The sequence below is a fragment of the Pinus tabuliformis genome, chromosome 8, assembly GCF_031772625.1.
Source record: "Pinus tabuliformis cultivar Carrire ecotype Pingquan chromosome 8, CPIR1, whole genome shotgun sequence".
Taxonomy (NCBI): Eukaryota; Viridiplantae; Streptophyta; class Pinopsida; order Pinales; family Pinaceae; genus Pinus; species Pinus tabuliformis.
Window position 1 is genome coordinate 576,900,623 of NC_142294.1, and position 22,237 is coordinate 576,922,859.

Consider the following 22,237-nt stretch of genomic DNA (forward strand, 5'->3'; position numbering starts at 1 on the left):
GTATCTAATGCATAAGAAGAGGTTAAATATCATGGAGGACAAGAGGTTTCATACATTTCATCAAAATCTTCCTAAAACCACCTTTGGCTCAAGCAAGGATGGCATTAGTGTGTGTGATCTTCACTACACCATTGGGGCATAAAAAAGACATCATTTTGTAGAATAAGAATAATATTAAAATTATTATTAACTAAAAGTTTAAGAAGAAATTATGTTGTGATAAGGCCATAAAGGGAAAATGGAAATCAAGAGAGTATAAGGAGGTAATGAACTCAAATCTCAAACACTAAAATTATCTCTCTATCTTGACTTGTGTAAATGTTATAGACATTTTTTTGCCTTGCAGCTCCAAGCATGAAATGTCCATAAACCAAGGGCTCCTAAGTCCCTAAAAGTGTTGTTCTAACCCCTAAAGGAACAAGGTCAACAAATTACAGCTTCTCCGAGAAGTTATCCACCAGAAACTGCTCAGAATAAGTCAAAACAGGATCATTTCAGCTGCTACACTGGCTAGGTGAGTTGCATAGCACCTAAACACACTAGCTAGGTGTGTTGCAATGCACCTAAATGCACTATGAGGGTGCATTGAGCGGGAAATGACAAATGGCAGTGCCATTCCACGAGGTGGAAAGACAATGGAAGCTTCTAGAATCTTCTCCTATGACACTTGCCTCACTGAATTCGACCAAAGATGAGTAAGAGGCCTTCAGTCTCCAAGTGGAAGCAAGAACTGACAGAGAGAAGACACTAATCAAATCACAAGCTGACTCATCCTCCTTGCATACATCTATAAATGGATCCCTCATCCCAGAGATCCAAAGGCTGGAATTGTGCACATTGTAAGGAATTGTTGTTGGTTTTGAGATAGATATCAGATTATTGGGTGATTTATGCTTTGTTGGAGGTGAAGAGGGGCTTATTTGTTGGGAGGTTGATGCTGGGTCAGGAATCATCGATTGTAACTCCTCCTGGATCTTCTTGTATATCAATAAAAACTATTTGAGTTTTTCCTCCGTGCTTTTGTATCATTGATGCTTGTTACATTTGTATGGTTAGCTTAAATCTGATCCTAAGATGTTTATGATTATAGATCCATGTCTTTGTATAGTTTTCTTCTTCTGTGATCTTACAGGTACTTGGTGAAGCTAGGCAAGTTAGGGAGCAAGTAGCTGGAAGCTGTCAAAGAAGAGAGCGATTGGATCAAAGGATTAGCGCAAGACACAGGTCGGTTCTTTCTATCCCCCTTTATCTTTAATTCATAAAGGAAATACAAAAGTAGTTTTCTCTGTTTGTTTCTAAGGCAGCTGTCACACCTTAGTGGGATAGAGCAGTTCTAAATAGACACTTTTCCTGGTAACAAAATGGCGACTCTGCTCGGGACGATTGTCTAATTAGTTTGTTTGTGTATCTCTTTGTTGTTTATTTCATAAACTTATAAGTAGCATTCGAACTGCATTTGCGATAACAAATGCAAAGTAGACATCTGTTGCTTCTATCCATTCACTAGATTTGTTTATGATTTGAACAACTGATTCACAAATGATCTGATTGCCCTTGTGATAGCTCTTAGACCCTCCTTAGATCTACCCCCTGATTGTGCATTACTGATTGCTTTTACTCGGCCAAAAACCAAAGACTAAACTGCAAACCGTGACCCAGAACCCGGACAGATTCTCGTTTCTGGCCCAGCGCAGGTACTGTTAAGAGTTCCTGCATTTCAGCGCACTTCCCGAAAGGGCAACCTACGTTGCAATCCAGTTTCTCTATGTTAGAGGTGCGCTGATCAGACTAGCCCTGTGCAGCTGAGGTTCTTGTGCTTTATTCTTTCCAGTTTTGTCTCTGAATTTTGCATCCTGTGATCAGTATATGCCTGTTTAAAAACCCCTTTTCCTTGCTGTTATTCCGCCTCCTTTGTACAAAAGAACTATAGATGCTTTTGTGTGTTTGTTGAGTCATTTACAGTTTTCCATTGCAAAATTAAAATAGTCGTACTGTCATCCTTTGATTTACATCTGTCGCAAGTGTCGATTTCGATCATAGGAGAAAGTTTGATTGTTGTTGATGGTCGATTATACTTGTACTATTTCCTTTGGTCTGAATTTGTGATTTTCTAGTGTCAAAAACGAGTATTCATTTCAAAATCTTAAAGTGTCATAATCGTCTTTATCTTTTGATTTCGAAAAGAAGCTTGTTTTTGTTTGTCGCTTTAAAGCAAATTCATATTTGTACATCAACTTTCTTTTTAGCATCAATATTAAGAAAGTCGAAAACAAATACATGCATGTGCATTTGCATATTGACAGTCTGTTTGGCTTGATTTAGGAAAGTGCATTTACAGTGTGCTCTTTGCTCTTTATGAAAAGATTGTGTCTTTCTTTTCCCCTAGTAGCTAGGATTTTCATTGCACAAAAGAGATAAAAGTTTGTTTATCATCTTTAGATTGCATTTTAGGAATTACATCTACATCTCGTGGTGAACCCAACATGCAAACTTCATAAGGAAGATCAACTTAAAATAAATTCAATGAATCTAACAACGCTTTGGAACTTAATGAACAACATTTAGAGGTCTAGGCTAGAGACGTATTCCGGCGCCGTAAAGCTTGGTAACTGTTGTCCTCACTGATGGTTGGGTGATTCCTCCACTTTGAGACGATAAGTGCCAACACGGACTTGTGCTCCCACGTACCGTCGAGTATATTTTGGGAGACCCCTATAGGCTTAAATCCTTTATCCATAGGAAGCCGTGTCTGCCGCCCTATGATCGCAATGCACTGAACACAGCATTCGGGAAGATTGACTGCTGTACCGTAAAAAGTATTCTGCAGTTTTGTGATTGGTTTGGTACTCCCTCTACCTAGATCTCCAAAGTAGTCCCTTTCGTTCCTTTTCAGACTCCTTAACGGAAAAGGTCCATCTGAGCACTTGTCACTTCAGGCTCATTAAAAATCGAAGGAGACTAGAGTCATCTTTTGTTTTTTCTCGACTCTTAAAAACTGAAAAAACAAGTTGTATCAAAGCATCTAAAAATTTATTTTAAACGGAATATTCAAAACCCTTTCCTACGTTGATCTTGGGTTGAGAAAATGGAGTCTACCAACCAAGGAATTCCCCTTGGAGGAAATCCTAGTCCCTTCTCCTCTTGGAGAGATGTTGGTGCACCCCATATGGCCACATTGTCGCTTTTAGGATGACAATTGGTTTGCCTGTATGGCTCTTCTCAACCTCTGTCGTTCAGAACACCACTATTCCTGAACAATCGAATCAACAATTAGGCGAATCCAGAGTTGCCCACCAACCTTCTACTTCCTCTAATTCTTCCTCTCCTCCTTCCTCTTCGCTTGATGGGGCTAGTAAAGCCAAAATTCAAGTTCCTAAGGAGAAGAAGGAAAAGAAGAAGAAAGAGAAGAAGAAGGAGCCAAAGGCGAATGGGGGAAAACGAGTGTCGTCTAACGAAAATCCACACGCTGCACCGACCAGGCCTAAATCACCATGTGTCATTTGCAAAGGAGACCACTTTCACAGAGATTGTCCTTGCATACCTCGGATATTAAGGGACTGGTCTCCTCGTTTGCACAACCCGGTGTCGTCAACCTTTGATGACCATGTTGAAAGCACACCGTCGACTAGTGAAAGTGAAGCCCAAGGACAAAAAGGAAAATATAGATTTCCTTGTAAACTGTGTGAAGGCGATCATGCCGTCCACCATTGTCCCTTCTTAGACGAAGCTAAAAGAGTTTTGGATGATCGTCCGGTTTCACCGTTACGACTTCCTCCTGGATATAAAAAACTCTTGCCGAGTCCGTCACTAGTTGAAAATCCGGTTGGCCCGCTCAGGTGGTCAGCTGAAGCACCTATCATTGAAGATAAACCATCCAGATCCATATCAGATGAAAGTCAAAAGGTCGAGGCGGAAATTGACCCGGTCTTGCCTCGAGAGGTTTCATCTTCAGATGATACAATCACTGAAGAGAACAAGGATGACACCATCCAAATTCTTTTCGTAAGCACAGTCTCCAACGAACATGGGGGAAATTTACCCGTTCCTTTACCGCAGGAAGGAAGTTCGTCATAGTCGTACCCGATCATCTATTCGGTCCCACCTCCAAGCAACCTAGTTGTCTCCTTCGACTGGAATCAACTAGGCAGACCCCGTTTACCAGCTAACATACCATTCCGAATTATCGTTCAAATATATAGAATGGTTATGGCTGGTACTATCATAGATGAGGGGGCTTCTGTGAGTATCCTTTCCTCAACTGCTTGGAAAGCGCTTGGTTCGCCATCGCTTTTGCCTGAGATGAGAAATCTGACAGGCTTTGATAAAGGAACCAGTCGACCTTTAGGGATCCTTCCCGATGTGCCCATAACATTGAGAGGGAAAACCGTTCACCTGAACGTAATGGTAGTTCAAGGACCCCTAGATTACAATCTACTCCTTGGACGAGACTATATTTATTGCATGGGAGCCATTGTCTCCTCACTCTTTAGAGTAATGTGTTTTCCGCACGAAGGAAGAGTGGTCAAGCTCGTGGACCAGCTTTCATTTCCCAGATCATACAGAGCAAATAGTCATATACCATCCCTGAATGGTCTTTTCACGCAAGAAATGTCTCAATCTCCAGTCCGTCCTCCCGATGAGCGCGAGTAATTCGGAGGGATATGACTGAAACCCAGGGGGCATGCATCCTGGTCTGCTTCGGCAGGAAAACTTCGGGTATAAAGTAGGTTTCTGCAGGAGAATATGCCTAGTCTGTACCCCTGTCCATGATTGGAAGAGGGGGTTATTCTAGTACAAGATTCTCTTGTCAAAGTTATGTAAGTTGGCGAGCATCGCCACTCACCTTTGTTTATCTCGGTAGACATCGCCAAAGAAGTGTTTTGTTTGCGCCGCGAATAGAAAAATCTTTGGGTAACCTCTAAGAGTTAGGCCTCTCTCGGTAAAACAAATGTTTTAACGGACTAAAGAAGGGGTAACCTTGAAACTCTGTTTTATACCTGGGGGCATGCAAACCTTTTGGAATGCAAGCAAAGAGCGACTATTTATTTTTTAAATTTTTAGGACCTCTAACCCTTTAAACCCGTAGGATTGGTCGTTTCCTAACTTGCATAAAGAAAGGATGTGGGGCAAAACTCTAAAAGTTGCCGTTTTTATATGAGACATTCTTATCATACGACTGGATTAATCAAGCAGTGTTACCGCAAGGTTCAAGCTCGTTAAAAAATAAACCCACACCGAGCAAATGTTTCCACTCGCATTTAAGCTCGTTAAAAAATGAACTATTCCCCGGTAAATAACCACCATGAATGTAGTACTTCAGCCATTAAAGCCTTGGTCGTGTTTGCACCGTCACCTCCACTTTTACATTGGCCGATCATTCACCTCCATTATATTGTTTACACATTTTGAGGAACAGCTGTGAAGAGTGATTTCACTAGCCATCCTTGTGACACTGCTGTGATTGGAAAATTCCAAACCTTACCTGGAATCAGCTGCTACCCATTTTATCACTCGTTCCTCAAAAGACGAGTCTCCTTTAAGCTCTTTTCAACTGACTCGTAAAATATGAAAAGATTGCCGAGCCATTGGCCTCTCCAGCTCGTTAAAGGGACAGGAAGTGTTATCCCTCCTCTAGATTTTAATCTTTTTGGACCTGAGGGATTATTACACGAAAAGATTGAGCGCTTGTTTTGTTCGGCTCGTTAAAACTATCGAAAATTCATCCCTTCTGTATTGTTTTATACTTTTTCGGACTTAATGGATTAGATGATGAAAAAGGAATTTTGGAGTTACCTTTACGTACCTTTTTAGACTCTCTAAAAATAAAAAGGACCGAGTTATCTTTGTCATTAAACTCGTTAAAAAGATTAATAGCGACAAACTTGTCTTTAGATGAGAACGAGTTTCACTATCGCTAGGCTCGTTAAAACATAGCGATGGGTTTGCCCGAAGGGAAAATTATAAAACAAGCATATGTTATCCTCCTCAAGCTTGACAAAAATAAAGAGGTACTGGTCAGCAATGATTGGGGAAGAATTGGGAAGAAAACTCAAAGAATCTTTGTTGGTAGCAAGTCGCTCTTGAACATGACACTTCCACTCCGTGTCCGAGTCGGGTTGGGTTGTTTCATTCACCGGTCACATCACCATGGTCGCACCATACCATCCACATTTGGGGTTAATGCTACCAATCCATCACATAAGTGTCGCCGACATGTTCAAGAGAAGTCATCCAGAGAAGTCACCTGTGTCCCACCCACTACCATACATTATACTCCATTCTTTCATGACCTCCACCCTGAACCGTATATCATCAGATCGTTTTCACCTCCATCAAAATAATTTGCTCCGTTACGTGTCATTGATGTGGGATTCATTAAGGCCCTCCTATGACGGATCACTTCTTGTCGACATCAGCTCATTATCCAAGAAGTTGGTCTAGGAACACCCCATTCAGTACTTTGAAGCTTGCATACCTCAATGGCAAGTTTCTCACTTCCGGCAACAGGTTTACATCAATGGCCTTCGACCGAAAGATTTTGCGTGGTGTTCGACGCCAAGTCCTTTATTCACACCACGTGAATTGTACTGTAGTACCTTGAGGGTCATTATCATTATCGGTGATTCCTCTCGCGCTTGTTAACAGTTTACATCATTGACTGGTAATCAAGCGATGTATTTCCATGTTCGACTTCAGAACATTTCTCACATGGATCGACTTGTACTTCGAGTGAATATCGGACGAGATTGAAGACCCCAGATCTAGTTTCATCCATCCGGGCTGCGATATATATTCAGGGAAATAAAGACATTAAAATGTATAGCATTGCAGCACAGATAATCATCCTACCAAAAGGATGATGACTCTATCAGAATCATCAGTCTATCATCAGACGGTTGTCTGTCCTATGTACATGAAAATGAATTTATAAAGCTGAGCATGGGAATGCCCGCCTCAGCTAGATCATGAAAAAACAGTATGAAGATAATGTATTGTATTGTATCTTATTACAGGTCTCCTCCCAGCATTGAAGAAACTTCAGATCCTCATAATAAAGCATTTCACCCGATTAACGGCCTCATACTTTAGGGGGCAACTGTTATAGAAATTTTTGTGCCTTGCAGCTCCAAGCATGAAATGTCCATAAACCAAGGGCTCCTAAGTCCCTAAAAGTGTTTTTCTAACCCCTAAAGGAACAAGGTCAACAAATTACAGCTTCTCCCAGAAGTTCTCCACTAGAAACTGCTCAGAATAAGTCTAAACATGATCATTTTAGCTGCTACACTGGCTAGGTGCGTTGCATAGCACCTAAACACACTAGCTAGGTGCGTTGCAACGCACCTAAATGCACTATGAGGGTGCGTTGAGTGGGAAATGACAAATGGCAGTGCCATTCCACGAGGTGGAAATACAATGGAAGCTTCCAGAATCTTCTCCTATGACACTTGCCTCACTGAATTCGACCAAAGATGAGTAAGAGGCCTTCAATCTCCAAGTGGAAGCAAGAACTGACAGAGAGAAGACACTAATCAAATCACAAGCTGACTCATCCTCCTTGCATACATCTATAAATGGATCCCTCATCCCAGAGATCCAGAGGCTGGAGTTTTGCACATTGTAAGGAATTGTTGTTGGTTTTGAGATACATATCAGAGTATTGGGTGATTTATGCTTTGTTGGAGGTGAAGAGGGGCTTCTTCGCTGGGAGGTTGATGCTGGGTCAGGAATCATCGGTTGTAACTCCTCCTGGATCTTCTTGTATATCAATAAAAACTATTTGAGTTTTTCCTCCATGCTTTTGTATCATTGATGCTTGTTACATTTGTATGGTTAGCTTAAATCTGATCCTAAGCTGTTTATGAATATAGATCCATGTCTTTGTATAGTTTTCTTCTTCTGTGATCTTACAGGTACTTGGTGAAGCTGGGCAAGTAAGGGAGCAAGTAGCTGGAAGCTGTCAAAGAAGAGAGGGATTAGATCAAAGGATTAGCGCAAGACACAGGTTGGTTCTTTCTATCCCCCTCTATCTTTAATTCATAAAGGAAATACAAAAGTAGTTTTCTCTGTTTGTTTCTAAGGCAGCTGTCACACCTTAGTGGGATAGAGCAGTCCTAAAAGGACACTTTTCCCGGTAACAGTAAAGAAGGAAATTAAATTTCCAAAATAAGGAAAAATTCTTATGAGATCCATAATGAAATCAAAAGTTTGTCAATCCCAAAACACCATTAACTCAAAAGGGTTTATCATCTTTGTGTTATGAAAAAGGTCGAAGGTGAAAAATGCTCTCTTAGATTTTCTATCACACTATCTCAATTTCAAATTATTAGTTCCAATACTAACCAGCTTCACCTTTAACTAAAAAACTATGGTTAATCATAATGAAATTTTTCTCTTAATGCTTTTGAATAATAAAAACACATTTCTAAATAAATTCAAATAATATATTTCCTTCCTAAAAGACTATACAACACTTAGTCTCAATGAGTTATATATATGTATGTCCATACTAAAATTTACGATTATCCAATTCATTGAAACCAAATTAAAAGACACTTTTCTATTTAATATATATATAAAAACAAATCCATACAAAAATTTACAAGTATCCAACACATTGCGACCAAATTAAAAGACACTTTTCTATTTAGTAATTTTGAGATAAACCGAATCTATTTATATTAGTTATTAAATATAGTCACTATTAGCATATACTCATTTTCCATCAATAATTATAATATGTGTAATTATCATTATAGATATGATAAAACTTTGATTATATTTATTATTAAATATAATTTTTTAATATATAAATAATTTTTTATATTAATAATCATTTTTGTATCTGAAATATTTTAAATTGATTTTGTTTGATTAAGAGTTAGTTTTTTGGAATTAAGGAGATAAGTTAACCGCTGAAGATCTAGAGGCATCTGATACAAGTAAAAGTTTGCCCCCTTACGGATCACCAACACGTAAATACGGGCGTGATGTCACTTTCCTTGAATAACACTAATCAACTTAGTCACTTTTCTTGAATAACACTAATCAACCTACATTGTCCAAAGTGATGCTTTTCCCCAGTACTAATTTGACAAATGAGTTATGATAAGTTTTCCCACAATACCAAAATAATAATCTTTGCATCTGAAATTTGTAAATATTTTTAACCCTTACCTTAACTACAATATTATAAACTTATAATTGACCATTAATTAGTTAATCTTTGATTTTCAATTTATTTTAAACTATATAATATTACACATATACAAAATACAATAATTTATATTTTATAATATTTAAATTAATTTAATAAAACAGGGTATTTTCTAATAAGTTAAATGCCTTAGGAAAACAATCATTATGCAAGGTTTTTTTTTTTTTTTTTACAGGGAAAACCTATCATAACTCAATTGTCAAACCATAAGTGAGGACAACCATTTCTAGTTCATCATCTTTATTCAAAAAAAATTAGACCGTGATGGTTCGTAACGGGCAAGCTTAAAATGCTTTGAATTTTAGACCATTAATCTATTTCCTTATGTCCCAAAAAAAAGAGCTCTTACCCAATCAAAAATATTTTGAAAACATACTGGAAACCCAATAATTATACAAACTATTACACATAGCAACACAATAATCTATTTTTTATAATATTTAAATTAATTTAATAAACATGTGATTGCGTAATAAGTTGAATGTTTGAGAAAAACGATGACCATGCAAGCTATTATACATAACAAACACTTATTTATAAATTTTGAAAATTCATAATAGACCTATCATATACTCGTAATTTATTTTAAGAACATAAATCCGCTGCGCGCAATTAATTTTCTCAATCTAGTTTCTATTTAATAATTTTGAATGTAACTAGCTAACTTTGTTTAAGACAACCAACAAATTTATCAAGGAAATCAAAACTAAATGTCAATTCATTTGAAAATGAAAATAGTTATTTAATTTAATCAGAACGAAAAAGCGCATTTTTGTTATATGATTATGTCTAGTTTCTTTTTTATAATGGATGATTTTCTAGCAGGTTTCGAATTTCAAGTTTATAAAACATATAGAAATTTGAATTTCCAGCAGGTTTCGAATTGAAGGTTATCTTGTTTTTAAAGAGAAATTTAAATTTCAAATTTATTTTGATGGTTAATAGAAATTTGATTATCTAGTTGTTTTTTATGCTTATTATTTTTATATTTAATTTTTTATTTCAATTTAGGGTGAATGAGTATTTGTTGATTTTTTTTTTTTTAATTAATGGTCTAGATTGGTTCTTAAAGGAATATGCTCAACATATCTTTCGTTTAAATGCTTACCAATGGTTGTAATGTGATGGAGAGTTTTTTAGGTGCATTAATTTTTAATAAATTTAAAAAATTTGATGTATAAACCCTACCATTTTCTTAGAGATTTTCAAAATATACCTGATTTTAGAAAAACTGCCTTATATCTTGGTTGCAAAGGATAGAAACACTTCAACAATTATAATTTTTTTATCAAAACCTAAGATTCTCAAGGGTTAAGTAAAATCAAAGTTAATAATAATATTTTTGTTACAACAATTTTTTTTTGTTATATATTTATCAAAGGTAGATACAAATGAAGTCTTACACTATTTCAATCACATTATCATTTTTAATGTGGTTGTACTTTTTTATATAGGTTAGTGAGTAAGAAATAGACTTATGTATGCCAACTATATTTAATTCAAAAATACTACTATTGTAATCTTTCTTTTTCTATATTCATTTTTGTATATGAAAATTTCATTTCTAACCAATTCGCTAAAAAATGATAATATAAAATAAATATATTTGTAACTCATTAGCAAAAAATAGGTGTTGTAACTAAACCAATTTTTCCCCTATGAAAAATCGTAATTTCATTAATGAAGAGAAATTACATTTTGTAGATGCATATGCAGATTCAGATCATATCTATGACATGATTGTCATCATCAAAAGAAATAGAGTTCAAGAAAGATTGTTACCTTGATCCACGCAGGGAGGTAACAATATCCAATATATACTGAGAGATAATCACAAAATATATAAGAACTAAACTGTTAAACAGGCGATAAATATATACAAAAGAAAAAAACCATATGTGTTGTAAATTTATGCAATGATGTCCATAAAAGGCCGATGGTAGTACTGATAGTGTGCTCCATCAAGTAGTTCCCGGATCATCCAGATGCCATACTCCCAGAGCGCAGCTTCTTTGGAAAGGCAGTGAGCAGCTGCACTCCACTTCCTCTAAATGTGTTTGCAAGTAACAGAGTCAAAATAAGAAATCAATCTCAGAGTCTCATCCAGAATATGACTCAATGAATAAGTAGAGCATCTAGCGGTTCTATTCAACCAATCACAAAAAAATTTGGAATCCCCAAATAATTGTAAGTCTCTACAATTTTTCTCCAAAGAAAATTGAATAAGGTATTTTGTTGTTGATAACTCTGCGAAATTATTTGTGCCTCTTCTAAATCCGAAGGAGCATGTTGTATGAATGATGAGGAGAGATATGTAAAATGCCCCCCCCCCCAACAACCATTCTCTTGTGCGGCCCCGTCGAAATACGCCCAAGGCATGCTGTGGTCAATATGTTCAGGAATGATACTTCTGGGCCTCGGGGGAGGAGGGTCGTCCGGGATAAGAGCAAAATCAGCCAGCACCTTGGCCGCAATGATAGGCCAGTGAGGAGGTGAGTTCAGGAATATAAGGTTATTGCGGGCAATCCAGATGGCCCAACAAATCAGTAAGGGAAGATTACACAGCTTGGGGGAGGAGATGAAGGTATACCAAATATTCCAGGCCTCAATGATAGATACAACAGTCCAGTTGCAAGGGGGGGGGAGATAGCAGAAATAACCAATACCCACAGCCTACGGGCTTCCGCGCAATCGAGGAACAGGTGATTAACAGATTCATTTTCGCATTTGCAAAGGTAGCACCAGTGTGGTCCGTAATGTGCGCGCTTGAGGAGATTATCACCAGTAGGGATCTTATTTTTCAGGATACACCACATGAGCAGCCTAGTCCTGGGGGGTGCCTTCAGCTTCCAGAGATGTTTCCACCATGCTTCTATGGTCTGTGGTTTCCTCACATCAGACAACACCAAATATCCATCTTTAGGGGAAAATCTGCCTGATTTTGAGAGGGCCCAAATGATCTCATCTTCTCCATTAGTTATGCGGATATGAGCTTCAGAAAGTGCCTGAGTATAGTCCTCCCAGAGCTGGTTCCATTGAGGAGGTATGTTTAATTGAAGAGTAGTTTTCCAGGCCTGATGTAGAAATGTGGAGTTTTCTCCATCAACTATATGAGCTATGTGTGTAACATTATGTTCCTATAGATGCTGTAGGAGATCTAATGGCAGTCTATGAGTGTTTTCGCACCCGATCCATGGGTTAGTTCCAACTTGCACCCTATGTCCCATGTGGATTCGCCAAGTGAGTCCTACCATGATAGGATCCAATGCCTTGATTACTGCCTTCCAAATAGTCGAAATCCCAATAGTGCTTCTAATAGGTCTCCTGATCCAATCCAAGATCTGCCATGGGGCGATGTATTTTGATTTTGTCACTCTCGACCAAAGCTTGTTAGCTGTGATTAGATGCCACCCAAGCTTTGTAGCCAACACAGAGGAGAAATCATCAAGTTTCTTTAAGCCCCATCCCCCCCACTTTTTAGGTAGATTGAGGGCATCCCATTTGACCCATGCAAATATCTTGCCCGACTGGCTTCCCTTCCATAAAAATCTGTAGCAAAGGGCTTGTATCTTGGTAACAATACCTCTAGGAATCCAAGCCAGGGACATCCTATAAATAGGTGTGGCTCCCAATACACTCTTAATGAGAGTGAGACAACTAGCACGAAAAAGATATTTGAGGTACCAGATCTTGAGTATTTTCTCCATCTTAGCTATAAGCCAGGTCCAGACTGCTATCTTGTAGCCCAAGGGCTTTAACTTATACCCCAGATATTTCAAGCCTTCTGCAAGACCCAGCTATGTGAACTGGAAGCGATGAAGTGCAAATTGTATTTCATGTTGAGTGCATGTTGTTGCTATCAGCGTTGATTTATTATCATTTATCAACATACCAGTAGCTGTCAGAAATAAGGAAAATGTGGCTCTGATATTGGTCAGATCACCAATGCTTCCATTGAGAAATATCAAGACATCATCCACAAACAGTAGATGTGTGAGCATGCAATCGTCTGTTATCTTGATACCTTGTAGCCTTCCTCTTCTATGTTCATCCTTTATAGTCCTGTTGAGCCCCTCCATGACAAGGAGGAAAAGAAATGGTGAAAGTGGACAACCTTGCCTTAATCCTCTTTCCGAGAGAAAAAAAGGGGATGCACTTCCATTGACCAGGACGCTGAATGGAATGTTAGTGATACAACTCATGATCCATTTGATGTAAATGAAGGGAAACCCCAGATGGGTTAAAAGCATTCTAATGTATAACCAATTTACTCTGTCAAAAGCCTTAGATAAATCTACTTTCAGGATCATACCTTTGCATTTCTTGGTGTGTAGAGTGTGTAACACTTCCTGAGTAGTGCCAACAGCCTCATGAATCTGTTTGTCTTGGAGGAAGGCAAATTGTTCTGGAGAGATGTGATTGGAAAGAATGGGCCGCATCTGATTGGCAATGATTTTAGCAATAATCTTGTATATGCAGTTGCATAGAGAGATAGGGCGATACTCGTCAAAGGAGGTCGGATTATTAGATTTAGGAATAAGCGCGATGAAGGTAGAGGTGATGGATGCCGCAATATGTCCACTGATTCTGGAGTCCTCAATAACATGTCGCAGATCTACACCGATGATGTCAAAAGAAGCCAAGTAGAACTCAATATTCCAACCATCCGGTCTATGGATTTTATCTTTTCTAAACCATTTTAATGTGGCCTCCAGCTCTTCCAGGGTAACCTCTTTTATCAATTCTCTTCCCTCTTATTGCTCCACAAACCATGGGAATTATTGAGCAACTCTAATGATGTCGGCCATATTTTCTTCTAGAGGGGCATTGTATGCTCTTTTGAAATGAGAGGTAGCTAGAGAGGCTAGCTGCAGAAAAGTGTTTGCAACTTGTCCCTCTTCATTATGTAGCTGCCAAATAGTATTTATCGCCTTCCTACCATTGGTGAACTTATGATAGAATTTCGTATTAGCATCCCCATCCTGCATCCAAATCACCCTGCTTCTCAGCCTCCAGATTTCTTCATGGTCTTTAAGGATTTTCTCTCTAGCAGTGTATAGGGATGCAATCCTCTCCTTATGTTCAGATGTATTGTACAATCCACCCTGTACATTTTCAAATTCAGACAGCTCGGATTCAATTTGCCTCAGAGAGAGATCATCCTGAGTCCTCTTGTTGTGTTCCCATTGCTTGGACATTTTCTTTAGCATTGTAAGGTTGTGTATAAAGCCATTAGTGAATTTTCCCCCTACCCTAGGTGGATTTGCTTTCCAGTAATTTGTAACCATGCTAACATAAGAGGTTTCCTTGAGCCAGGCTGAGCAGAATTTGTATGGTCCCTTGGGCTTTGTTATGCCTCCTTCAATTTCCATTTAGATAGGGAGGTGGTCAGAGATCTCCCTTGGTCTGACCCATTGTCTGATGCAGAACCCCAAATCAAGTACATTCTCTTTAACTAAGAATCGGTCTAGTCTGCGCGCTAGACCATTCTCCCCGGTCTGATTATTTCTCCAGGTGGCTTGAATCTTGGTTGAAGGGATGTCAATCAGATGATGATAATCCAGAATGGCAGAGAAGTAGTCCGAGAGAGAATCTCTCTGTGCTCGATGGCCCCAGGACTCTGAGTGGCCAATGGAGAAATTTAGATCCCCTCCAAGTATCAGATGATCAACAGAAAATAAATCCGAACCCAGGAGATATTCCCAAGAATCGGGTTTGTTTTGACATGGCCCATATATGTTGTATATTCTAAATATCATGCCCAAGTCCACAGAATGAATATCGGTCCGGCCCCTCCCCAAAAATTAAGCAATTTGATGGAACGGGAGTTGTAGCCCAAGTCTATACCCCTAGATCTCCCATGTGCATTCAGACCAGTAAATTTCCACCTAGGTAACATATGCTCAAGGGACAGTGTAATGTCTATAGTAGGGCTGAGTGTCTCTTGTAAAAAGATGAGGTCAAGCGAGTCGATATTGACTAACCATCGGAGTGCTAGTTTTTTATCAAGCCTAGCAAGCCCTCGATAATTGAAGGAGAAAAGATTCATGGCGGGGGTTCAGAGGGGTTTTCTCTAGCTCTAAGGACCCCAGGAATTGTGGACTGTTTACCCGATGTGATTTCATCTCCCACCTGAGATTGTGCAATAGTGAGAGAGGAGGGTCGACCTCGATGGATTTTATGTGGGGGGGAAGGGATGATGTTAAGGCCAACATGGTCCAAAGCCTGCCTCTTGGCTTTTGAGCGGGTCAGATACCCAGGTGTTGGAGGGGCAAGTAGGGCAGATGTAGGTGGAGGAGGGGGGCAAATCGACATAGTGGGAGGTGTGGGTGAAATGATAGGATTTGAGGGAGCGAAATCACAAATAATCTGAGCAGAGATAGTAGAGGAAGTAGCTGAACCCATACCCAAAGAAAGACCAGATGATAAGATATCATGAATATTTGTGCAGCAAAGAGAGGAAAAAGTGAGAGGGATGCTCTTACCCGAGGTATTAGAGTCTTCAGAGGCTGTCATGGCATGCTCAGGTGGCGGGGGAGGAGGTCGGTGGGGAGGCCTGCCACGCTTCTTCAGGGTAGACTGTATAGGAGCCGAAGCCAATTCCTCTGGGACTGACTGTGCATCAGTCTTCCTTACTAGGGATGTTGCATTCTGAGGTTGTTCCTCAGAATTTCGAGGTTGTTCCTCCTGTACAGGTTCCTCCTGTGTCAATGGCTCCTGTCTCGGAGTCTTTCTGAATGTCCCACCATTAAGGGGGAAATCTTTGAAAAGATGCCCCACCTTGTGGCATCTCCTGCATCTGAATGGGACGCCCTCATAGTCCAAAATCTGTCGCCTTGATGCATTCCTCCATTGGATGTTTATATGTTCCAGAAGGCCATCAGTGAGATCCAGGTGAACCAGAATCCTGGCATAGGCCATACGCCCCATAGTTTGAAAGGAGGCATCAAAGGTGAGGTAGGTTCCAATTGCATTCCCAATTCGCTTGAAGATATCCTCCATCCAGAAATGAAAGGGAAGCCCCGGGAGATGTACCCAAATAGGTCCAACATCTACCCTTTCAAGCTCAGGGTCGAACATCGACGTCCACCTCCTAAGTAGAACAAGAGCTTGGTCGATGTGCCATACTGTAGAAAGTACCCAGTTGGTGTGAGCCAAACAACTGAACCGCAGCGTGAACCAACCTTTAACAAAGGTTTGAACCCTAGGGGGGTCCTTTAGATGATGGCCCCAAACCTCCACTGTCCATTTCTGAAGCCGCTCCACACTAAAATGCCTGCCGCGGACCCGACCAACAAGAACTTTCTCCGCAGAGTCCATTGAATCCAATAACTGTGTGTCCTCTGAGAGTTTGAGGAATACCTCACAGTTCTGGAGCTTTAGGCACCGTTTTCTCTTAGAACCCCCACTGAATCTGGTGGTCGAAACTTCAGGTACCTCGAATGGATGTGCAGCCGCCGAAGAAGGTGATACCCTAGCTGCAGATGATGGAATGGAGGCGAAAAAGCCCGGAATGGAGCCAATACCTGTGAAATTACCCAGTGGAGGAGTCACCGAGGACAAAGGGGCAGATGAGACGGGCGCCTGTGAAGCAGAAGCCAAATGGTGGACTGCCGAGGGTTTGCAAATTCCAGACGAAGAGGGATTTGAACCAGGAACCACCCCTAGGGTTTGCTCACCCGGGATATTCGGAGGCTCAGCAAATGCCAGGGAATTCGGTGAGAGCAGCTGAGAGATGTAATCAGGGATCGTCGGGGCGTCTTCAGGCAGCGAGATAGACGAATGCGAGAGCTTGAAATGGAGGGAAGGGCTTCTACTTCATCAGAGAGTTCATTGTCAAAGGTGAAAAAAACCCTCTGGTGTGGTCCTGGGATGCGTCCAAATGGGCACATCCTCCAAAGGGTCCGCAGAATAGTCTAAGAGGTCTTCCATAACTGTCGAAACCGCCGGCTGACAGCTGCCTGCAGGTTCGATGCAAAACAGGAAAACGGGGGGTGTCGGTGGGAAGGACCAAACCGCCCAAGAAAAACGCCTAACCGGAGGTCTTGCCCATTAACAGCTGAGGTAAGAAGGTAAACGGGAAGCAGCAAGGGGAATAGCAGTTACGGGGGCGGTCGGTAAATGCGTACTGCAAACCCTGAAACCTGTGGATGAAAACAGCGAAGTAACTCTAACCCCATCGCTCCCAGGGAGGTCTCCATAACTAAACCGATTATCTAAACTAGTCTGTATTTAATTCACCCATTAGAATTTATAACAAACAAATGAAATACTTAAATTTCTTAATTCACATTAGAATTTATGACAAACAAATGAAATACATATGGTTTCAATTTTTTTTTACGAAATATTTTGAAAGGTTCGAGATTTTTTGTCACCGTCAAATACCTTCAAAATAGAAACAGACACCCTATGGAACGTCACATTACAGGCCTAAAAAAGGAGGTACTGGATGTCACATGGGTTGTGAATGAACGTGTGGAAACAACGAGATAGCATCACGAGCACGGACGCGTACAGTAAGTAAACTGGAAAGTGCCATTCCAAGAGATCCAACGTAACTGGAAAGTGCCATTCCAAGAGATCCAACGTACCCAACGATTGCGGGCCGTTTTGTTCTCTTGTTCCGTAGGCGTTGAGAGATTTCCACGCGACACGGCTCCTGCATACAGAAAGCACGATCTCAATCAACGCCGACGTCCTGAAGCAAAGAATATTCCTGCACATGAAGGCCGTGATTCAAGGGAAAGCGACAGGGCGTTGAATTGGTGCAGGTCAACATTTCAAGTCCCAAGCAATAGTAGACTCCACAGAATTTCATGCGGCCCCTCCGGTCGTACTGAGAGGGATCAGACGACACCTAAACTAAATTCCAAATTCCGATCTGACCAGTGACGAGATGCCTGGCTCTCGATTTTAGTCAATGCATTACACCCTGCCCTCACTGATACGCCTGTCGCACTCGCACATATGAACCCGGCTTTATGTGACTGTAACTGAGCATGGCGTCCGATTTGCGTAAAATTGTCGTGGGAAACTTTTCGTCGGAATTTTGTGGACTAGAAAAAACGGAGAGATGATAGTTTCAATCCCGTCAAAGACTTGAAATCTGTCGAAGTTCTGGGTTTACCCAAAGCTACTCTAACAGGTCTCAAAAACCCTCTTTTGAGCCTCAATCACATTAATAACTAGCCATTGTCCCACAAAAAATAAATGCAAAAGTGTCGCAGATACGATTGTTAAATTGATAAATCGAGTAAGTTGTTGTTTCGGTTCCATCATCATAGAAATAATAATTGGTATATTTAATTTAATCTTCATTTAATTAGTATATTAAATTTAAGTTTTTAACTTAATTTTTTCTTTAAATTTTAATTTATAATATTTTTTATATAAAAAGTTATTACATATTAATTTTGTAATTTTTTTAAGGTTTAAATTCAAAGAAGTGGCAATATAGTATGTTCTATATTGGGTCTATATACAACTTGAGTGTACCTAATGGTTAAGAGTATGTGTTTCTTCCTAAGAGGTCAAAGGTCCAAAATTAGATGGGGTAGAGTATGTATGCTTTCGTAGACTTAGCAGTCAAATGGCTTCGTAGGTGGGTCCCTCGTCCTACAAAAAAGGGGCTCTCATACACCAATTTGGTGTCTAGCTTGGCCCATGACCTTAAAATTGGATATAATAATAATAATAATAATAATAATAATAATAATAATAATAATAATATTGTGAAGCTCTAGAACATTTTGAGTAACTTCTTTCTCAGTAATTTGTAATCACTGTAGTTCTTGTGAAATTCAACTATGTTCTCCATGTGTTCTGATAGTGAATATTTTTCTATTATGCAACATGAACTTACAAAGCAATCAAATTGTTGGGCGGAGGTGGGTCCTTTGTCCCACAAACAAGTGGGTCTCACACACCAATTTGGTGTCATGCTTGGCCATGACCTTAAAATTGGATAATAATAATAATAATACTATGAAACTCTAGCCCATTTTCAATAACTTCTTTCTCACTAATTTGTAATGACTGTAGTTCTTGTGATATTCAACTATGTTCTCCATGTGTTTTGACAGTGAATACTTTACCATTATGCAACATGAACTTGCAAAGCGAAGGCAGAAGAAGCTAATATCTTTATGACTATGAATCATCTATGAAATTATGAGAACTCTTTGAGACGAAATAAGTCCCAAAGTAAATATAGATTACCTATTACTGGAAAATTATTAATTAAACAATTTTTTTTGCATAAAGTAATACTTTCACAGTTCTTACACATAAATGAAAATGCTCAAACACTCTTTGACATATATTTATTGTTTAGAGATAAATAATACTTCTAAATTGTCTCCTGAGATAGCCAAATCAATATTTTTGTACTCACAATATAACACTTTTAGGCATGTCACAATGTCATTTTGGGTATATGATAAAACAAAAAATGTAGTACATTCCACAACATTTCTACCATCAAAAACTAATAATCCACTATTGATTACCATTACAGAACTAGTATTAAGTAGAACCATAAATTTTAGGTAGAAAAGATTACTTTTCATGTGACTATATGCTCAAAACCTTTGCAGTGTGAAAAGTAAAGAACTTCATCTCCATTTTCACCAAGTGCTCTTTTGCACCAAGAACTCTCCAATTAAATATATGAAATGGTAGACAATTAAAAGATAAAATACCATGACACCTAAAAGCCTTTATTCATAATTACTCCGTAATAGAGCCTGTCCAAATCCCATTCTATGGTACAAATCACTATTTACACAAATTTCATTATTGAGACTATTCCAATGGAAGTCACTAGGCCAAACTGCATTAACCTTTGAATATAGGACATACACAGGTGCATAGATTCACTTGGAGGCTAACAATCTCAACTAAAGACATGGTATAAGGGGCTTGGTCGAGCAAGATGGTCCTACCGTTGTCAGTGTTGGTCTTCAAAATGTAAAGTTTATGATTTCATAAAAAATGATGCCTATGAGTACATCAAAAACAAACTCTTCCTTATGATACAGGAATTCCTCAAAATAGGATTCACTGGAAAGAAAAATTAATAAATACAAGCTACCAATAGCAAGTCCACCTTGTTGTAGGAAAATAACTTCTTGAAAAGGTGGAAGAAGTTCATTGCTGCAAAGAGGACAATCACACAAGCATAGTGACATGGCCACATCAACGAAAGTAACAAGAACTCTTGAAAGCAACAAGAAAATTGCTTTCAATCAATTTTCCTCTAACTTATGATGAACATAAATTGGTCCTTTTGGGACCTCTATAAGACGACCTCTATATTGGCATATCTTGAAACTAAACATTTTTGGAGGATAATCTAGAGGCTGGGTTGGCTTATAGATTAACCACTAAATTCATAGTATTGCATATAGATAGGAGGTGAAAGTCATGGAAAAAAGGGGCCTTCCTTCACAATGTTGCTCGTGTTAGGGCATTAAACATGAATGGGATCCGAAAGTGTATCTACACTTGTTTGAAGACCAACTTAGTAGTGTCTTTTGTTGAGATACTCTTCTTGAACGCTGCCATAATTTCCATCTTAGGGAATATGTTGACAACGTCGAAAACACACTCGTATGCATGCTTAGTAGAGGGACGGCCAGACATGTAATCCATGGAGGTGGATTCCCAAGGTCATCTAGGAGTAGTTGGAGGAGTGCATAGTCCTTGCTTCTTGATTATTGAATTGGAAATGGTGTAGGTAGTGCCGAATCTAATGCACTTCCCAACATCATGTCGAACATTCTGTTGTAACATATTTTGGTACATTAAAAATCTCAAATTTTCAGTGGAACTTGGGAGTTGTTCCTGGCCCAATAATTTTGAAACAATTATAAAGTTGTCATTGGTAAGTGATGATATTTTAAAAAGGGTCTTAATAAATGAAAAATCTATAGAAATAGTATATATAATTTTATAAATTTTGTTTATTTATTATTTTTGTTAAAATTATTAGACGAAATATCCAATCTCCAAGTTATATACCAAAGTTCATTATTCATTGGGTAGCACATTAAATCACATGCCAAGTACATGGGATTAATATCGAGCAGTTTTCAATGGTCAAATATTAGCGCATTAAGGTCAACGAATTTCATTGCAATTTGGACTCCCAAGGTCATCTGAGGTTTAAAAGATAGGGGGCTCTGAAGCCTTGTTTTGAAAATAAACCACTTTTCCACATGGCATATTCTAGTGCATTTCGAACCCCCCAGGTCCAAAACCATTTACCAGTACAAATCCCCTCTGAAATCCACAGATGCTTTCAATTGCAACGTAGGGTTAAAGGTGGAAATATTATCCTTGTGTGACCATGATTCAGATGTGCAACATCTATCTTCACCACGAGAAAAAAACTACTGTAAACTAAAATATTCCTAATAAACTTCTGATGGAAGATATGTCTACTAAGAATGCATGAGGGCTGGTAGGCGCATGAACGCAAAGAGGTGATGGAAGTATCTGGACAAAATTCCCTAGATGTAGATAGTGAGAGATCAGTTGTGATGGGCCGTAGCAATATTTTTGGAATACAATCATTATTCTTTTTTTTTCTACAGCTGTGGCAAATTTGGTTCATGGTGATTGATTGAAGTCTGGAGTTATGGTGATTGATATTGGAATAAATCTAGTGAAGGATCAAAATATCAAAATAGGTTACTGATTATATTTTGACAAGATTAAGATGGGGGTGGAGGCATTGGAGCAGATAAAAGATGAAGAATCAAAACCTTTTGAGAGAAATAAGATTTCTTTGATTTCAATGTACTTGTTTGCAACAAGGAATCAATGGTTGATGTTTCATCTTGCAATATATTTTTGGTTATAGAGGAAGAAATGGAGCATAGTTATGAGAGTGGTCATGCCTTCTTGAGCCATTCAAAAGTTGTTATATTCTAGATAGCAGTGAAGGATTGGTCCCTTATAGATTTGGAACGTGTTTCTATCAAGGCTGATATCCTTTGCAGGAATTTGGTTTGTGTT

General features: G+C 39.0%; 1 protein-coding gene across 1 annotated transcript in view; it reads right to left on the reverse strand.

Moving 5' to 3' along the window:
• The window catches only part of LOC149236796 (uncharacterized), a 52,471-nt gene extending 35,937 nt beyond the window's left edge, over window positions 1-16,534 (reverse strand). The window contains exon 1 of the mRNA XM_089369032.1: window positions 15,700-16,534. Within this exon, the coding sequence (XP_089225158.1) occupies window positions 15,700-16,534 (835 nt within the window). The remainder of the gene's footprint in view (window positions 1-15,699) is intronic.
• Window positions 16,535-22,237: the final 5,703 nt, after the last annotated feature.